Source organism: Pyxicephalus adspersus, chromosome 10 (assembly GCF_032062135.1).
Source record: "Pyxicephalus adspersus chromosome 10, UCB_Pads_2.0, whole genome shotgun sequence".
NCBI classification, from domain to species: domain Eukaryota; kingdom Metazoa; phylum Chordata; class Amphibia; order Anura; family Pyxicephalidae; genus Pyxicephalus; species Pyxicephalus adspersus.
In genome coordinates this window covers 22,707,314-22,723,323 of record NC_092867.1, presented here as the reverse complement: position 1 = coordinate 22,723,323, position 16,010 = coordinate 22,707,314, and the positions used below count along the sequence as shown (strand labels likewise).

At 36.9% G+C, this 16,010-nt stretch overlaps 1 protein-coding gene across 1 annotated transcript in view; it reads left to right on the top strand.

Annotated features, from left to right (window-relative positions):
* MYOF (myoferlin) overlaps positions 1 to 16,010 on the top strand; it is a gene marked incomplete in the record, with an annotated part of 89,995 nt that overhangs the window by 29,646 nt on the left and 44,339 nt on the right. The window contains 11 exon segments of the mRNA XM_072424870.1: positions 3,410 to 3,564; positions 5,050 to 5,178; positions 5,773 to 5,835; positions 7,066 to 7,116; positions 9,000 to 9,164; positions 9,853 to 9,979; positions 10,799 to 10,902; positions 10,995 to 11,063; positions 11,148 to 11,191; positions 11,535 to 11,617; positions 12,466 to 12,518. Coding sequence (XP_072280971.1) covers positions 3,410 to 3,564; positions 5,050 to 5,178; positions 5,773 to 5,835; positions 7,066 to 7,116; positions 9,000 to 9,164; positions 9,853 to 9,979; positions 10,799 to 10,902; positions 10,995 to 11,063; positions 11,148 to 11,191; positions 11,535 to 11,617; positions 12,466 to 12,518 — 1,043 coding nt within the window.

The following is a 16,010-nucleotide window of genomic DNA, read 5'->3' as shown; positions in this document are numbered from 1 at the left end:
CAGACTAGTTTTCTATTAGGGGTACTTCAACAGAAGTTGCTGTAACAAGCAAAAGTGGGCAGAAATACTCAAAGTACCCAGGCAGACATGAGCAGAGTCATACATCATAGATGTGAGATCTCAGTTTTGGTTCATCCAAGACTTCTTGGGCGTCAGAGGCTACAATATCACTTTCGGATTGACTAATATGGTTCATTGATGCTTCTGCAGTGTTAGGTGAAAAGTAAACTTTTAACACCTAAACTGCATAGAAAGGATTTCCACCCTTCAACTTGGTCCCAATACTTTACTTTCATGTGGTGTGCCACTATGATCGCGGACCAGTAACTCACTAATTATTCTTGCCTGGGTTATTTCTGCCTGTCTGAAGCCAATATAAAACTTATATTGTTTCATAGGCGCTTGTCTGATTATAGACATTCCTTACCAAATCATTTATGTTAAAGAGCAACTGAATTCTTGAAGTTGTTTCTCATAAATGCAGACAAAGGGCAATTAACTACTTGCCAGTATTACTTGTGGTCTCTCTGCAACAGATCTTGCACCTATTGTCATGCCATTGCCAAACAGTAGAGATGTGTCTAGGCACCCTCAAATACAAGAAGTAGACCGTTCTTTTTCATGTCATTCCGGGTATATTTATAGGGTATTGCTTAGGCAAAATTAAAATTTCCAGACATTCCTATAACGTAACAAATTCTACCGGTTAGATCCAGATCCACATTAAGTGCTTGTCAGAATTATTAATTTCATTTGGATTCCAACTGTTTTTTTTTTTTTGTTTTTTTTTTGTCACAACGTATTTTTATGACTTGATGGCTGCAGAGAAATAACAAACCATTCTTTTAAATGCTGGAATTAGAGTCTCATTTTCATATTCAAACTTGGAGGAAAAAAAAACACTGATCTTAATAAAGCTTGTGTAAAGCTGCAGCAGGCATCTACATTAAGATCTGCACTGACCACTCCCAGAATAGAATATTGTTCATTAAGGAATCCTGGAAAATCCACAAGGCCTGTAGTTTGGTAAACCTTGCAACTAGCCACTGCCAAAAAAACACAACTATCTTATTGATAGGTCAACTGCAAAAGTGAATCTAGCCCTCAAATTACCACAAACTTTTAATTTAAAAGAGTCGCTATAACTAAACACTAAAGAGCAGAAAAAGGGAAACTGCCAGGTGAGCTAGAAATCAAATGTGTTGAAAACACAATTGTAGTCTTGATAAGGACTGCTGAGTTACTGGAAGGACTATGAACTTGGGGTAGCCTGGCACATGAGACCTCACCATGGTCCCTCAAAGAAGTAAAACACAGTTTGCAAAAACCTAATCTCTCACTATATGCATTTTGCCAGCTCTTCCTTTCCTACCCCTACTGCAACTCCAGTGACAAGGTTAAGACCCCTATAAGAAGAAAGTTGCTGTAAAAAGGTTTACAAGGTTTTGTGTCTGGATGAATTAACTCTTATTTTATTCCCTGCATATTTTATCTCATCCCTTCTGAAGAATGTTTGTTTTTTAATGATATGAGAAAGCTTCTGGAAGCTTGTAAAATGCTTCCTGTACCGGTGTGCCTGAGGCCTTGCACTACCTTGCTGAATAATCCTGTCCGGCTTCTGAAAGAATGTACTAGTGTCTAAAAGAATGTATATTACATTTTATTTCTTTTATTTCCCCCAGACCAGTCAGCAAGTAGCCCTAGGTGTAAGAAAACATATTCACTTTATATATAAAGCAATAAAAATAAACAAACATTGTAAAAATATTTCCCCCTTTGATTTTTATATAGTGATGTGAAAGGCATGCTCCATTGGTAGGGGTGGTAGAAGCTGGGAACCACTGTGGTGCAGAATGACTGGTTCTACTCAAACATTACCAATTCAAAGCCAGCCCCCACTGCAAAATTACAGTTTGAGAATGAACTTTTTGAATCTATGTGTTTGCTATGAAATGACATTGACTGTTTTTATTACAGACATTATTACCTAAGGAATTACCTATTACCTATATTACCTAAGGAAAACTGTAGCCAGGGGCATGTGTTGCCAAGCATACATAGGAAGCAACTTCCAGTTTCAGCTTCATGGAATTTTAGGCTGGTTAGCACCTACGTCATATGTTCACTCATTCTGCATTGATGTTTTTTTTTTCCTTTGTAACCTTTTAGTTGTGTTTGCTGAGCAGAGGCTATAGAGCTTGTTTAAGGTGAAACAAAACCTTTGTTTACCATTTTCAGAACCTGTTCTTCTAGTTGCATCTTTAAATGGTACATCACTTTTCACTTCCTGTTAACCATGTGAATCTGGGTGTAGTCGCAGGACATGTGATCATACCATAAACCGTCACACCAGGAATGTCTCCTCTATAAATGGTGATGTGTATATAGCTGTCACATACATCTATCCCTAGACAGCTGAGGATTCCCTTGTTCAAACAATTCACATTTTTTTACAAAAGCTGTTATATTCTGCAGCCTTAAACCTTAAGTAAATGGAGGAACTGATAACAGAAGCCTTTGTCTAACTTATCTTAATTGCCTATTACCTGTTTAAATTCCTAATGTTAACAATAATAAAGAAAATATCAGCTTCAATATAATTGGTTTATGACTGTCACAAAACTAGCAGAATCCTTGATAGGTTGCCATACATATACAAACATTGTCTGATGTGAAGGCACCATTAAATATCAAGAGACTTGTGTGTTGGACAGCTGCCACATAAACATGTACACTAGCATTTTAGACAACAGTAAGTTTATGGTGCATTTACCACCTTCCTCACAGCCTTGAACCATGCCCAGGTGTAAAACACTATGTGTATTGTGTCACCTGTGCCCACCTATAGAGAATGAATGAGGGATAGTGAACTGTTCAGTACCACTTGCTGTAAAATGTTCATAATAACTTTAGGGACTTGCGTAATGGTATGGGTGGTCAGAAGACTGGCAAGGTGCCGTATGCTAGGAGCTGCACAGGATCTGATTATCGCATTGCCAGTATAATCAAGCCTCTAAAGTTCTTGTATTCCAGGTCATGGTGTATCTAGTAGTACCTGGTCCTGTTCTGTAATGTTCAAAACTTTCTACAACTTGGCCAAGGTGTTTTCTCTCTTGGATGACTACAACCTTAAATAAAGTTCAGTTTGATATGACTGCCTACTATAAGCTATGTGTGTTTGGTTTATCATGTTTGCGTGAATGAAATGTGGAAGAAGAGAGAAGTGTTTTCTGGCTGCAGGCTTCTTACAAGACAGTTCCAAGGTTGGAGGAGCACCGAGTTTGAGAAATTCTGCCACACGCTAAAAACTTTCTACATTGAGGGTGGTCAAATTGTCCCTGCACAGACAGCCATCCTCTAAAATCTATTTGTTTTTATACAATGATACCTTTAATCTTTCCTTGTTCAGATAATGAAGACGAGGAGGATGGAGATATTGTCGACTCCGGATTTAACCCACATATGCCAGGTGTTCCCGGTCAGGCAGAAAATCAAATTGCTCGACGTCTTACCAAGGGGAAAAATACAAGGAGGCTTATTTCAAACAAACCTCAAGACTTCCAGGTAAATGCAGAATTTTTGTGGACTGGGTGGGGTTAGCTCTTGCTAGTTTTGCTAAACCACTGAAGCTCATCATGTTCTTTTCCCCACAACATCAACATTCATTATTTTGGAGCTCCAATGTAAGAATTAGAAGGTCATTGAGATAACATGAAAAGTATTTACAATACACAGAACAGCTCTAATCTTCTGACCCGATATTTTCCTCTCTTTAAACAGATATAACAAAATTTTTTCTGTGGTATATTTAACAGATTACATTTTAACAAATAAGGAGCTCTACTTATGTATTGGATTAACTTTGTTCTGTGTGGCCCGGGGGCTGGAAACATTCTCCAATGGGACCTGATTTATTATAGCTCTCCTAGACTGGAGAAAATAGACTATCTAGGGCAGCGGTCAGGAGAAGGACCCCGCTGGGGGGACGCATCGACCAGAGCCGTGGACCACGTTCCCCGTGCAGTTCCTAGGCTCAGGGGGGTGGACGGGTTGTGTCCTTGGCTTAGGCTCAGATCTGTGATGGGAGAATGGGCGGGGTTATGTAATCATGACTACACTATGGGGGAGTGACTATTGAGTGACACCCGGTTCCCCGCGCATGTGCAGTCAGGAGCCAGTAATTTTAATGGTCCGCCAGACTAAAAAAGGTTAGTGACCGCTAATCTATTGTGAATCTGGATGATCCAGCAAACCTGGGATGGATCTTGTCCAAGCCTGAAAACCGTATACAGTCCAAAATATAGTTTTCTTTCATTTGTCTGAATAGGCATATAGGAAAAAACAATGCAGACTACTGTCTGCAGTTGCACCAAGGGGTGCACAATAAGTGCCAAAGGGCTACATGTGGCCTCTGGTACACTGATTGGGCAATAGTAACTTTGATGTAAATATTTAATGTAAAATACGCTAGTCTGTTCGTCATGTGACTGCATTTCTCCTATTCCAAGGACTTTTTTTTTTACCCTAAGAACTTTTTTTCCCCTAACTTCTAAAAATGAATGAGATTTTGCTTGCTTTAAATTCTGAAACATATAAAGTGTACAGCAGAATGTCCTTTTTAAATTTGCAAAAATGTTTATGGTTATGGATAATATATCAATAAAAATAGTGTAATGAATTCAGCTGCATAGTATAGGACAGTGCCTCAAAATCTATGAAATATGTGAAGCATTTTATTGTGAACTATTTATGAAAAAAGTAAACAGATGCAACCATTTAGATTATTTTGTGGAATAAAAAAATAAACTAATTACTAGCTACTCCAAATGTGTTTTTCTGTTTTTTTTTTTTTTTGTTTTTTTTTCGCATTTAAAAAAAAAAAGGCTTACAGTACTGTATTTTATTACATGTAGCTGGTAAATGCAGGTTTTTTTTAATGCTTGTGATGCATTGGCTGAAGTTGACTATAGTAATAGTATCTTGTATTATAAAATGTGTTTAAAGCATTTACAGAAAGATTCAACAATTCAATTAATTTTTTTTCCGCAGATTCGTGTTCGGGTGATTGAAGGACGTCAACTGACCGGCAACAACATAAAACCTGTTGTGAAAGTCAGTGTCTGTGGACAGACCCACAGGACAAGAATCAAAAGAGGAAACAACCCATATTTTGATGAGGCAAGTTCTTAATTGACTTCCAGCTTGTGGCATTTTAGTTTTAAGCTTAACTACCGTGTTTCCCCGAAAATAAGACCTACCCCGAAAATAAGACCTAGCACTTTTCCCCCAACCTGCCCTAATATAAGACCTACCCTGAATATAAGACCTAGTGTGTTTTTGGAAGCCCAAAAAAATATAAGACAGTGTCTTATTTTCGGGGAAACACGGTATCTGCATTTCAGCAATGCCTCCTAGTGGCATGTTGGTGAAACTACTGCTATTGATCATAATAGAAATGTTATAAAATTGAGTAACATCTCAAATCTTAAGGTTTGCCCTGCATTTTAATAATATGGATTGTAAGTTTCTGTTGGGGCCAGTGATATGAGTAAGTAAAAAAAGCACTTATAAATCAAATTGGATTTATTTCCTTTTTTTCTAGGCAGTTGTTTTGAAGAATTTCAGAAAATATAATAATTTTCTTGTTACATGGATATCCTTTCTCTTTAGATATAGACTGTATTAAAAAAAAAATAAAATGATGTCTTTGGAACGTATAGGCTTTCCCATTTCTGTATTATAAATTTTGAAATGTATGTTTTTATTTAACAGATCTTTTTCTACAATGTGAATATGGCACCCTCTGAGCTGTTTGACGATTCCGTAACACTCCGTGTAAGAAACGCATTTCTATTCTACCAAATTTAAAAATTAAATGCCAGGTATATGCTACATCAAGAGATCCTTATCTATCAAAGACCTTTAGTAGATTAGTAGACGTTGCCAAAGGTAATGGAAAACTCCTGTTTACTCCTTTATCTTGCCTGTTGAAATTTATTATCAGTGTTGGAGTTCGAGTGTTGTTATATTCCTGCCTGATAGAAATTAAGCTTAGATTAGGGCTACATACACACGTTAGATTTTTGTAATTGAAAAGACTGAACGATGCATGAACAAGTGCTGTACATACAGCGTTGTTCTTCTCTATGGAGGGGGGAGAATCTTCACTTGTATTACGATTGTTCGTCATTTGTGGATCCCCCAGGACGGATCCATGATCGACGGACGAGCACTGCACCACGCCAGATTCTCGTCCAATACCAGCCCTGAGGCAATTATCGGACGAGAATTGTCAGACACGTGTACGTAGCCTTAAAGAAGGGAACCCCTCCTGAAACACATTGACTAGCATCTGACACCTAGCTGTCCTTGGATCCCAGAAATGTATGAGTCTGCAATCCTTCTGTAGATGGTTGACTTTATTTGGTGTTTGTGAGTTTTAAAAATTGTAATAATATCAAACTTATTACTATTTAATGTGCATATTCGTGTCCTCTATCTGTGAGTTCATTTTTGTTTCAAATTTTTCTTGACTTCATAGCTTAATCCCACCAAGGTGCCATCCACAACCTCACATCCCAATACCCAATGAGAGTATCTTTATAGGCCACTAAAACATTCTTCATGGACGTCTAAGGGCAGAACAGGGCTCAAAGCTATGAAATTAGAAAAGTCAGGCCCTGGTAACTAAGAAAAGCTAAATCATAGATAAAGTTTCTGGCTAACAAAATGGGCAAGCTTGTGGTGTCTGCTCTTATGCAGGACTTTTAATAGACTAATTAACATTTGAGAGGACTTATACTCAAGTTGCTAGTAGATGCAACTTGCCAATATGATATAACATACAAGTCATGCCAGAGCTTTTGACCTCCCTCCTAATATCTTACACTGGTTTAGGAATGGGAATAGTAACAATACCATAGAATCTTCTACTGGATGATTTGTGTACCCCGTTTTATAGATTGCAGCATAGGAGTTTATAAAATGCTTTCTTTACATTCAATAATTATTTGTAATCGCTGATATTTTGTCTGTCCTAGATAAAGATTTGTTTTTCTCCCGCAGCTATTTAACTCTGGATCTATTCGAGCTGACAGTTTAATAGGAGAATTCAAGGTAAAAAAAATTGCAATCATGGGGGTAAAGATTGTATAAATGTACACAGTATGCTGGAATAAAGTGTAGCTGTTATCTGTTGTTAGTATTTGGCAATATAAAACTGGTGTGGTAGGTTTTGCCATGACTGTTTTGGGTTCCTTAATGTATAACAAAAGAAAATACATTTATTGTACCTAAATACTGAAAATTACCTAATAAAATCCAAAAATGTAACTCTTGACCTTTACCCAACCTAAAAGGTAATTCTAACCTGAGCCTTTATCGGAGCCTTTCCCTAAACCCTACCCCTTTACGATAAACCGGAACCCAAGCATCGTCATTTGTACTAATGTTCCGTTTTAACATGAGCCCTGAAAAATATATTGAATTAGCCTGCACACATACAACTGTTTAGTTTAAACCAATTTCTCTTACAAATTTGGGGGGGGGGGGGGGGTTCCAGGAACATTAGCCTTCATTGGTGGACTGGGGAATACCTAGGAACAGTATACTTCATTGGTGGACTGTGGGGAGAACTTGGGAAAATTACTTGATGGACTGCCTGGGAATGGTACTACATTGGCAGATAACACAGGATTATTACTTTTCATTGATGGACTGCCTTGGAGGATTACATGTTCATTGGCGGACTGCCTGGGAACGCTGCCCTTCATTGGCGGACTGCCTGGGAACTATTCTGTATAAAGTAGTAGTTGGCTGATTTGTAGCTGATCGTTATGGTGAGCATTTTGAGACCAAGAACTATTCTCCTAGACCTCAGGAAAGCCTGGAAACCATATTTAGCCTGTTCTGGTGAACCATAGGTCCCAGACGTGCCTAGTTGGGTCTCTGTGAACTCTGTATTTTGTGGTGATTTTTAATCTGGGGGTTGGCAGTTCATAAAACCTGAGCCTATGGAATTGTTATTGGCTAGAACAAGGGCATTTTGAAAGTGTCCACAAGCATCCTAATCTATGTGGACACAGCCCCTCAGACATCCCCCACTCTGCTGTCATTGGATCGTTGTATTAGTCCCACCTCTGTTGTTGGCATAGAAAAAGCCATGTAAGCCCAGCAGAGGGAGCTCTCACTGATACCATCTTGTCGCTAAGGACAACGGCACTGACACACTGAGCACAGCATGGAGCCCATTGACTCCAAAATCTTGGACTTCACACAGCAACCTGGACCAAGGAAAATCAACTCTACTGAAGTAATATTTCACAGTTTTCCCTTCTATTTTACGCTGTTGATATAGTTTTAATATTATTTGATTAGTCTTTATTTTTCTGTATTGATTATGCACTATTTTTGTATGTTTTTACTTATTTAACACTATAAAAGTGTAAGCTGAATCAGTGAATGTAGAAATGGTGTAACTTGCTAACCCGAAAATGCTACTATAAACAGTGGCAGTGGGTGACACTAAAAAAGCAGAATCACAACTGCGGCTGTCAAGGGTAACGGTGCGTCCTTCCGGGCGTCCTTCCGTCTAAGCACGTGGTGGCAGTCTACCTGTGATGGTGTGTGTGGCAAGGAGTAACAGAGTGGTTAACCTTGTCCCCGTGACGGCCCTCTTTATCCTGCTGGTGCGTGGATTGTTGTAGAGCGTGCTGGAAAGTCTATGCACGGGGGTGTGGGGTTGGGAGAGGGCGTCCATCATGGGGACATCAGACAGTTTTTCTCCACATTTATCTGCATTTTTAACCCATTTTACTTCATAGCTCAAAATATCACATATAACAAAAAAAGTTCTCATTAGCATGGAGAACAGATAAAACAAATGTGTACAATGACTATAATAAACCTTTTATTAGGTAAAAAAAATATTCTAGGTTGTAATTTCCCACGAATATTGTCCGATTTGTGTGGTGTACCTGGTATGTTGTTTGTTCTATTAGGTGATTGTAGAATGGTTATAACCAGGGAATGTAACTTTTCTCTTAATAGGCCATGCAGTCATGAGAAAATGGATTCTCCTTCATGATCCTGAGGATATGAGCTCTGGAGCAAAGGGGTATCTAAAAGTCAGCATGTTCATCATTGGGACTGGTGATGACCCCCCAGTAAGTTCTATTGTGATGTGCACTATTGTTTCATGAAATACAACAGTTATTAAGTGCCCAAGCCTGTGTAATAATTTATGTCCCCATAAATAAAAAAATAAAATATTCACTGGCCACATTTTAAATTACCAGAATTATCCATTTTACATTCTCATTTTTAATTTAGATTAACATGTCTATTTGCAATAAATACTGCTCTAGGCTTACCATTATATTGTTTTGCTTTGTTCATGATATTTGACATAATCCTCAAGTAACATTTTGCATAGACTTACTGATATTTAAATTTTGTGGTAAAGAAGTATATGATTGTAATACTACATGTTATAGTACAGTATGATGACAAGATAAGATTATCTGCATTAATTCTACAAGCTTACAACAGCAAAATAAACCATAGTATGTCCAATGAAACAGCCAAGCAGATTTTAACCTTTCTTGTAAACCTTCTGTGAAACACAAGGAGAGAGAAGTTACATTACACGTTTGTTAGAAAGTAGACTCCAGAGTACCTGTGGGGCATTTTCTTGGATTTTTGCAGTGGAATATATGGGAGTTGGATCAAGGGAATTTCTAGTTTTCAATTGTTTGTGTTTGCTTAGATTGTTGACTCATTGGCTATGATTACATGAGAATATGATTTGATGGCATTCTAACATTGTAATTGATATGTAACACTTTTTTTCAGGTGGAAAAGCGAGACAAGGACAGTGAAGCTGATGATGTAGAAAGCAATCTCCTCCTTCCTCCAGGAGTAGCACTAAGATGGGTCACCTTTCTCTTGAAAATCTACAGAGCTGAGGATATTCCACAGAGTATGAATCTATAGCTACATAAGGGACCTATTTATCAGCAACTCTATAACCTAATAATACAACCTATTTATCAGGGTTGTTCAACTCTACACTAAGGCTGGGTACACACGTGCAATGGTTCTGGCGTGTGTACAGCACTCGTCATCCATTGTCTGAACGACCGTCCTGGCGGATCCACGGATGATGGACAATGAATGATTGTAATGGAAGTAAAGGGGCGAGAGCATGTAGCTGGTTGCCGCTTCATAGTTCTCCCCCTCCCCTCTTCATAGAGCAGAATGGTGCTGTATGTACAGCACTCGTTCATGCATCATGCAGTTGTTTGTCGTAGGAAAGGATCGTGAAAGATCCTTTCCAACGACAATTATTGCAAGTGTGTACATAGCCTAAGTGTCAATTGTTTAGGGTGATTAAAATATACTATACTATCCAAAAGTAAGAATAAAAGATATGTAGCAGACTCCCTAGCAAGCAATACTAGCAATCCCTAGCAAGGGATTCCTTGTTTTAATTTCATATTTTCTTGGCATGGCCAAGGTATCACTATAGTATCCCTCTAAATGACATAGGTAATTAGACTAACCATGTTATTTACCATTAACCATTATTTACTCAATAATCAAATAGGACAAAAAAACATGTAGAGGGATGCAATGTGAGCGTACAATTTAGGAATAGAAGTCATGGATCGTCCCCAACCCAGCAATAGATTATTAAACCTATCTAGGTAATTGTATATCACTGCTGTAGTACATCAGCAAAAAGTATGTTTACAGCTAAACAATGGGTGTAACACTTGTGCCCCGTGTCTTTCTGTAGTGGATGATGCTTTTGCACAGTCAGTTAAGGAACTCTTTGGAGGAGACTCGGACAAGAAGAATCTGGTTGACCCATTTGTAGAAGTGTCATTTGCTGGAAAAAGGGTATGTCAATCACAATATCTCTCAAAACACAAATGTTTTTTTCAAGTTGTGTGATAACACGTCATCTTTGTTCTTATTTTATTTTGTCATAGGTCTCTACCAAAATAATAGAGAAAAATGCTAATCCAGAATGGAATCAAGCTGTTAACATTCAGATAAAGGTTGGAGACAATGACATCCACATGAAAACATTTTAAAGTCTTTGTGTAAAGATAGAAATTAACTGTGCATTCTTATATTTTCAGTTCCCTTCTATGTGTGAGAATATAAAACTAACAGTTTTTGACTGGTAAGTTATGGCATAGTCAGCTTTTACTGATTTTCACAGTACGTCTGCCAGTGACTCCTGGTCCTTATCAATAAAGCTGGAAATGTAGTTAGAATAACACTTTGCTATTCAATCTACATTGATCTAGTTGCTTTAAGATTCTGCACTTTAGTCATCACTGCATGGACTGTTGAACAAGCCATTGTTTTTTTCTGAGCCATGAATGACAATTTATTCTTAAAGTATTTACTGACCAGACTCCTCATAAATATGAGTATTGCATCATTAAGGGTTGTTGTTCTAATATATTTATATTATCATTCCTTTTAATGAATTGTACTGGTTTAATAAATGTTCTGTGCAGGGACAGACTAACCAAGAATGATGCTGTTGGAACAACTATTTTGAGTTTGTCCAAGATTGCAGCTTCTGGTGGTGAAATGGAAGGTGAGAAAAAGTTATAGTTTATTATTCATTTATTCTACAGTAAGTTCTACTACTTTTTCAGAACCCCCCCCCCAGCATAAAATTACAGTTGCCCCATCACTTCGGAAGGGAGTTTGAGGTCATCAGGAATGACTGTCCTTAGTTTAAATGTTGAACCATTAAATAGCAAAAAATTGTAGTATTTAATAGCTGCTTGAGGGTGGTGCATTCCCACCAAACCCCAGCCTGTTACTAGCACTGCAGCATTGATTTTAAAGAAGCAGCATCTGCAAATTTGATAATTGGTGACAGTACTACTACTGCTCAGTACCAGTACTCAGTATTCATTCTGTGAGCTACCACTGGGAGAAGCTGCATGTATCATAAAGAGACAGCGGTTCCCTGTTAGTAAAAAGGTAATAATGCCCTGAAACTTACTACCCATGTGAACATAGCCATACCAATCCTACCTAGAGCAGTTCTGGTTCTGATGCTTGGTCCTAGAGGAATGTCACAGAAATAGTCAATGACAGACGCTGCTAATCATTTGGTTCCTCAAAACTACTGACTGCATATTTTGAGCTTGCACTGTAGGAATGTTTTTTATCTGTAGTTGTTCAGTGGCACTACCTATTAGATCTGTAGTATTTATGTTGATTTTTGCCTTAGTAGTGTAGTAGTGTTAGTTTCTTTTTGTTCTCCATTTTGTGCTCCAATCTGGGCTTACATTTGGTTTGTGACACTACTTTTTTGTAAAATACTTTTTTCCATTGTTTCATTTAAATTTGAAATGAATTTAGTGCCAATATTATGTTTTTTATACTGTTATTGTACATGAAATGTTTAACAGTTTTCTTTTTGCAATATAGAACATGACACAACGGGAGTTGGGTCTTCAGCACTGGAAGGTGTATATTGTGGTGTGATTTGATTTCATACCCCACTGCCCAAACTGTAGATGAGTCTGTAGGAGGGAAAAAAAGGATCAATAAAAAAATATTGATGAGACAATGGCAACTAATAGGATTTTAACTTTCATTCTTTCAAGAGATTGGTTGCCATGCTTTACTCGCTTTGGTTTTTGCACATGGAAAACAGTTTTGGCACTGGGACCCGCATAAATTCTACTGCATTTGTGTTCTTTTTCATATTTCTATCTATAACAGACTGGATTGTTGTAGTCCTGCCTAGAGCAACATCTGTAAGTGCCTAATTACAGTAGCATAGCCAAAAGGCACTGTATGATTTTTTTCTAGTAACTGCTCAAATCTAAATTTAATACCTTTTTAGTTGTTACTGCAACAATTTGACATCTATGTAGTATTTTTTTTAAATGAGCTCCACTGTAAAGAAAACAATGTTTTGCTTGCATTTACCTCATTGTACAATTATATTAGACTGATTATATATATTACAATGTAATTGTAATAGTATGAAATAGTATTAAGGCCCTCGGAGTGAATGAGCAAATAATGAATTGTTTAGTTGGACCCTCACAATGCATAGTTGTCAGCGGATCAAAAGATTTTACACTATTTGTTCCATGGGATTGTGAAGTGTGTGGATGGATTAGGACACAGCGGATATTGGCTTTGTATGTTGAATATAAAGATTTGGAATAATTTTTTTTCTCATGAATTTATTTAAATGTTAAACTGTTTTCTGAAAAGAGTTTTCTCCCACTCCTTTACTACAGAAGGTGGCTTCTCTGCTTTGTGGTAGTCATAGTAGGACCTAGGGCAATGTGGGGAGGCAGGTTTTATTAAAAACACAGAAAATGAGAAGAGAAAACCTGGATATGTCCTCAATAAAATCCCCAGTAGATTATACTAGTACATATACAGTTAGGTCCATAAATATTTGGACAGAGACAACTTTTTGTAATTTTGCTTCTGTAAATTACCACAATTAATTTTAAATGAAACAACTCAGATGCAGGTGAACTGCAGACTTTCAGCTTTATTTCAGTGGTTTGAACAAAAAGATTGTATAAAAATGTGAGGAACTAAAGCCTTTTCTTTGGGGGGGGGGGCGCTTGTATGTGGAAGATTTTGCTGTAAGCAGACAACATGTGGTCAAAGGAGCTCTCCATGCAGATGAAACAAGCCATCCTAAAGCTGCAAAAACAGAAAAAAACCCAGTTTGGTACATCATGAGAAAGAAACAAAGCACTGGTGAACTCAGCAACGCCAAAAGACCTGGACGTAGAAATCAACATTTTATTTTCAGCAATTATTTTTCAGCCCCTGAACTGAAGTGATTGTGTTAAAAAAAAGGCTTTAGTTCCTCACATTTTATGCAATCTTTTTGTTCAACCCACTGAATTAAAGCTGAAAGTCTGCAGTTCAAGTACATCTCAGTTGTTTCATTTAAAATTAGATGTGGTAATGTACAGAACCAAAATGGACCTAACTTTCAGCATCTTATAAATATTCACTTCTGTGAATTGTACAATAAATGTGTAATTTTTTTGGAAAAGAATAGGTAAGGGATATAGCTACCTGTTATTTTTTTTTCCTCTTTTTGTCTTATGAGTCTGTTAAATTAGCTAATAAGTGAGGAGCTTTTATCTGGAAACAGTATTTTCTCTAAAGTGGATCTCAAGGTACAAAAAGTAATGCAGCACTTTGAAGAAGTTATTCAGGTCTACAAACTGATCCAGTCCTGCATGATTTGCATGTTGCGTGAAATAGCTTGGCTTAAATTGATTAATACTAATTGCTTATTTATTCTGAGTCTGCTGTTCCAAAATGATTTGTATGAGAGTTGATTTCCCCACAATATAAACAGATTTTCCATTCATACTACCAGACATGATGTTCTGATAAACAGATGAATAGTGCAGTATGTCCGGCTAATATGGAGGGGCCTATGTCATTTCATAATGGGCAGTAACCTCAATGGCTACATGCTTGTTTTGTGTCAGTGAAGTATTGAGACCAGAGACAGCAGACAAGTTTACATTTTCAGGAAGTTAGCAGTGGCAGCATTTTTGTTCTATCAAGTATGACTCCTAACATATTGTGTATTTATTATACAATATATTAGGAAGCCTGGATTTTAAACAAACTTTGAAAAGCATTGAAACCAACCTTGTAGCCATTTCTTTTAACAGGGTGAACCGCATTGTATGTGTATACATATGCATTGGTCGACATTCAAAAAAAAATAGCTCTAATGGGTATCACACTGTGTTTTGTGCATTTCTGGATATTGCAGTAATGGTTGATACAAATGCATGTTACGGTGTGATACTATACCACATTTATGTAAACTGTCCTGAAGGCTTCTAAAAGTATTGTAGATTTACTACCCACTAGGTACTATTTAGACTTAAGTTTTGTGTCATAGGTTACCAATAGGGCAATGTCATTGTTGTTGTTATTATTAAACTGTATTTATAAAGTTCCAACATATTATGCAGCTTTGTACAATAAATAGGGGGCAGCAAATAACAGGCAGATACAAACAATGACGTAGGAGAGGAGGATCCTATCCAAAAGAACTTACAATCTAAGAAATTAGTTTATTAGGTAAAAGTCATCCAATTGGTTTACTCTCCAGGAATGAAACCTTGGCTGTTGTTCAAAGCTCAGATGACCGTATCAATTACCCAAAGCAGCCAATACAATTCTACCCATAAAATTTCTAGTTTATTTTATAAATTCTATGGCCCATCACGAGTGACACACAGTAATTTTTAAAACTATATTTTATTGTTTCTCTGTACTTCTGGAAAACATAGGCAATGTAAAGGAGTGATGAAGGATAAGTAGAAGAAGCTGGGGAAAGTAGAATTTTCCATATTATAAGCCGGACATCTGCAAAAAATAAACTTCCTTTATAAAAACTGGAATTGTTGATTACCTTAACTCTATTTCACATCATATGGATCATATTCATAATCAAATATTTGTCTTATATGATTCTGCAAGGTGAGCAATCACTTCAAAATCTTTAATAAATCAAATATTAAAATAAATCAATCTATAAATCTGAAATCTTCATTTTTGACTTGATGTGTCTGCTGTTTCTTGCTAACCAAATAATGCCAGTGTGCAGTGTATTCCATGTTTTAATGCTAAATGAATTGTTTCTCAGAAATGCATCACAGACACAATCCCAGTGTCCTTATATATAAAATTTTACTTGATTTCAATTGAGAATGACATACACACCACTTGAATTGAAAACGCTAAGAATTAAACACTAATTTTTGTGCTAATTTTGAAAAGTAGATTACCTATTAGGCTATTTTATTCTGTACTGCATATTGTATTGTTGTAATGCAAAGAAAATATGATTTAAGTCAAAAAGCATACAGAATAAAATAAACTTTTTACAATCTGCAGGTTGCTCTTATATGATTACATGATAAGTTTTTTCTTCTTTAAAGATTTCTCATTTTTTTTTT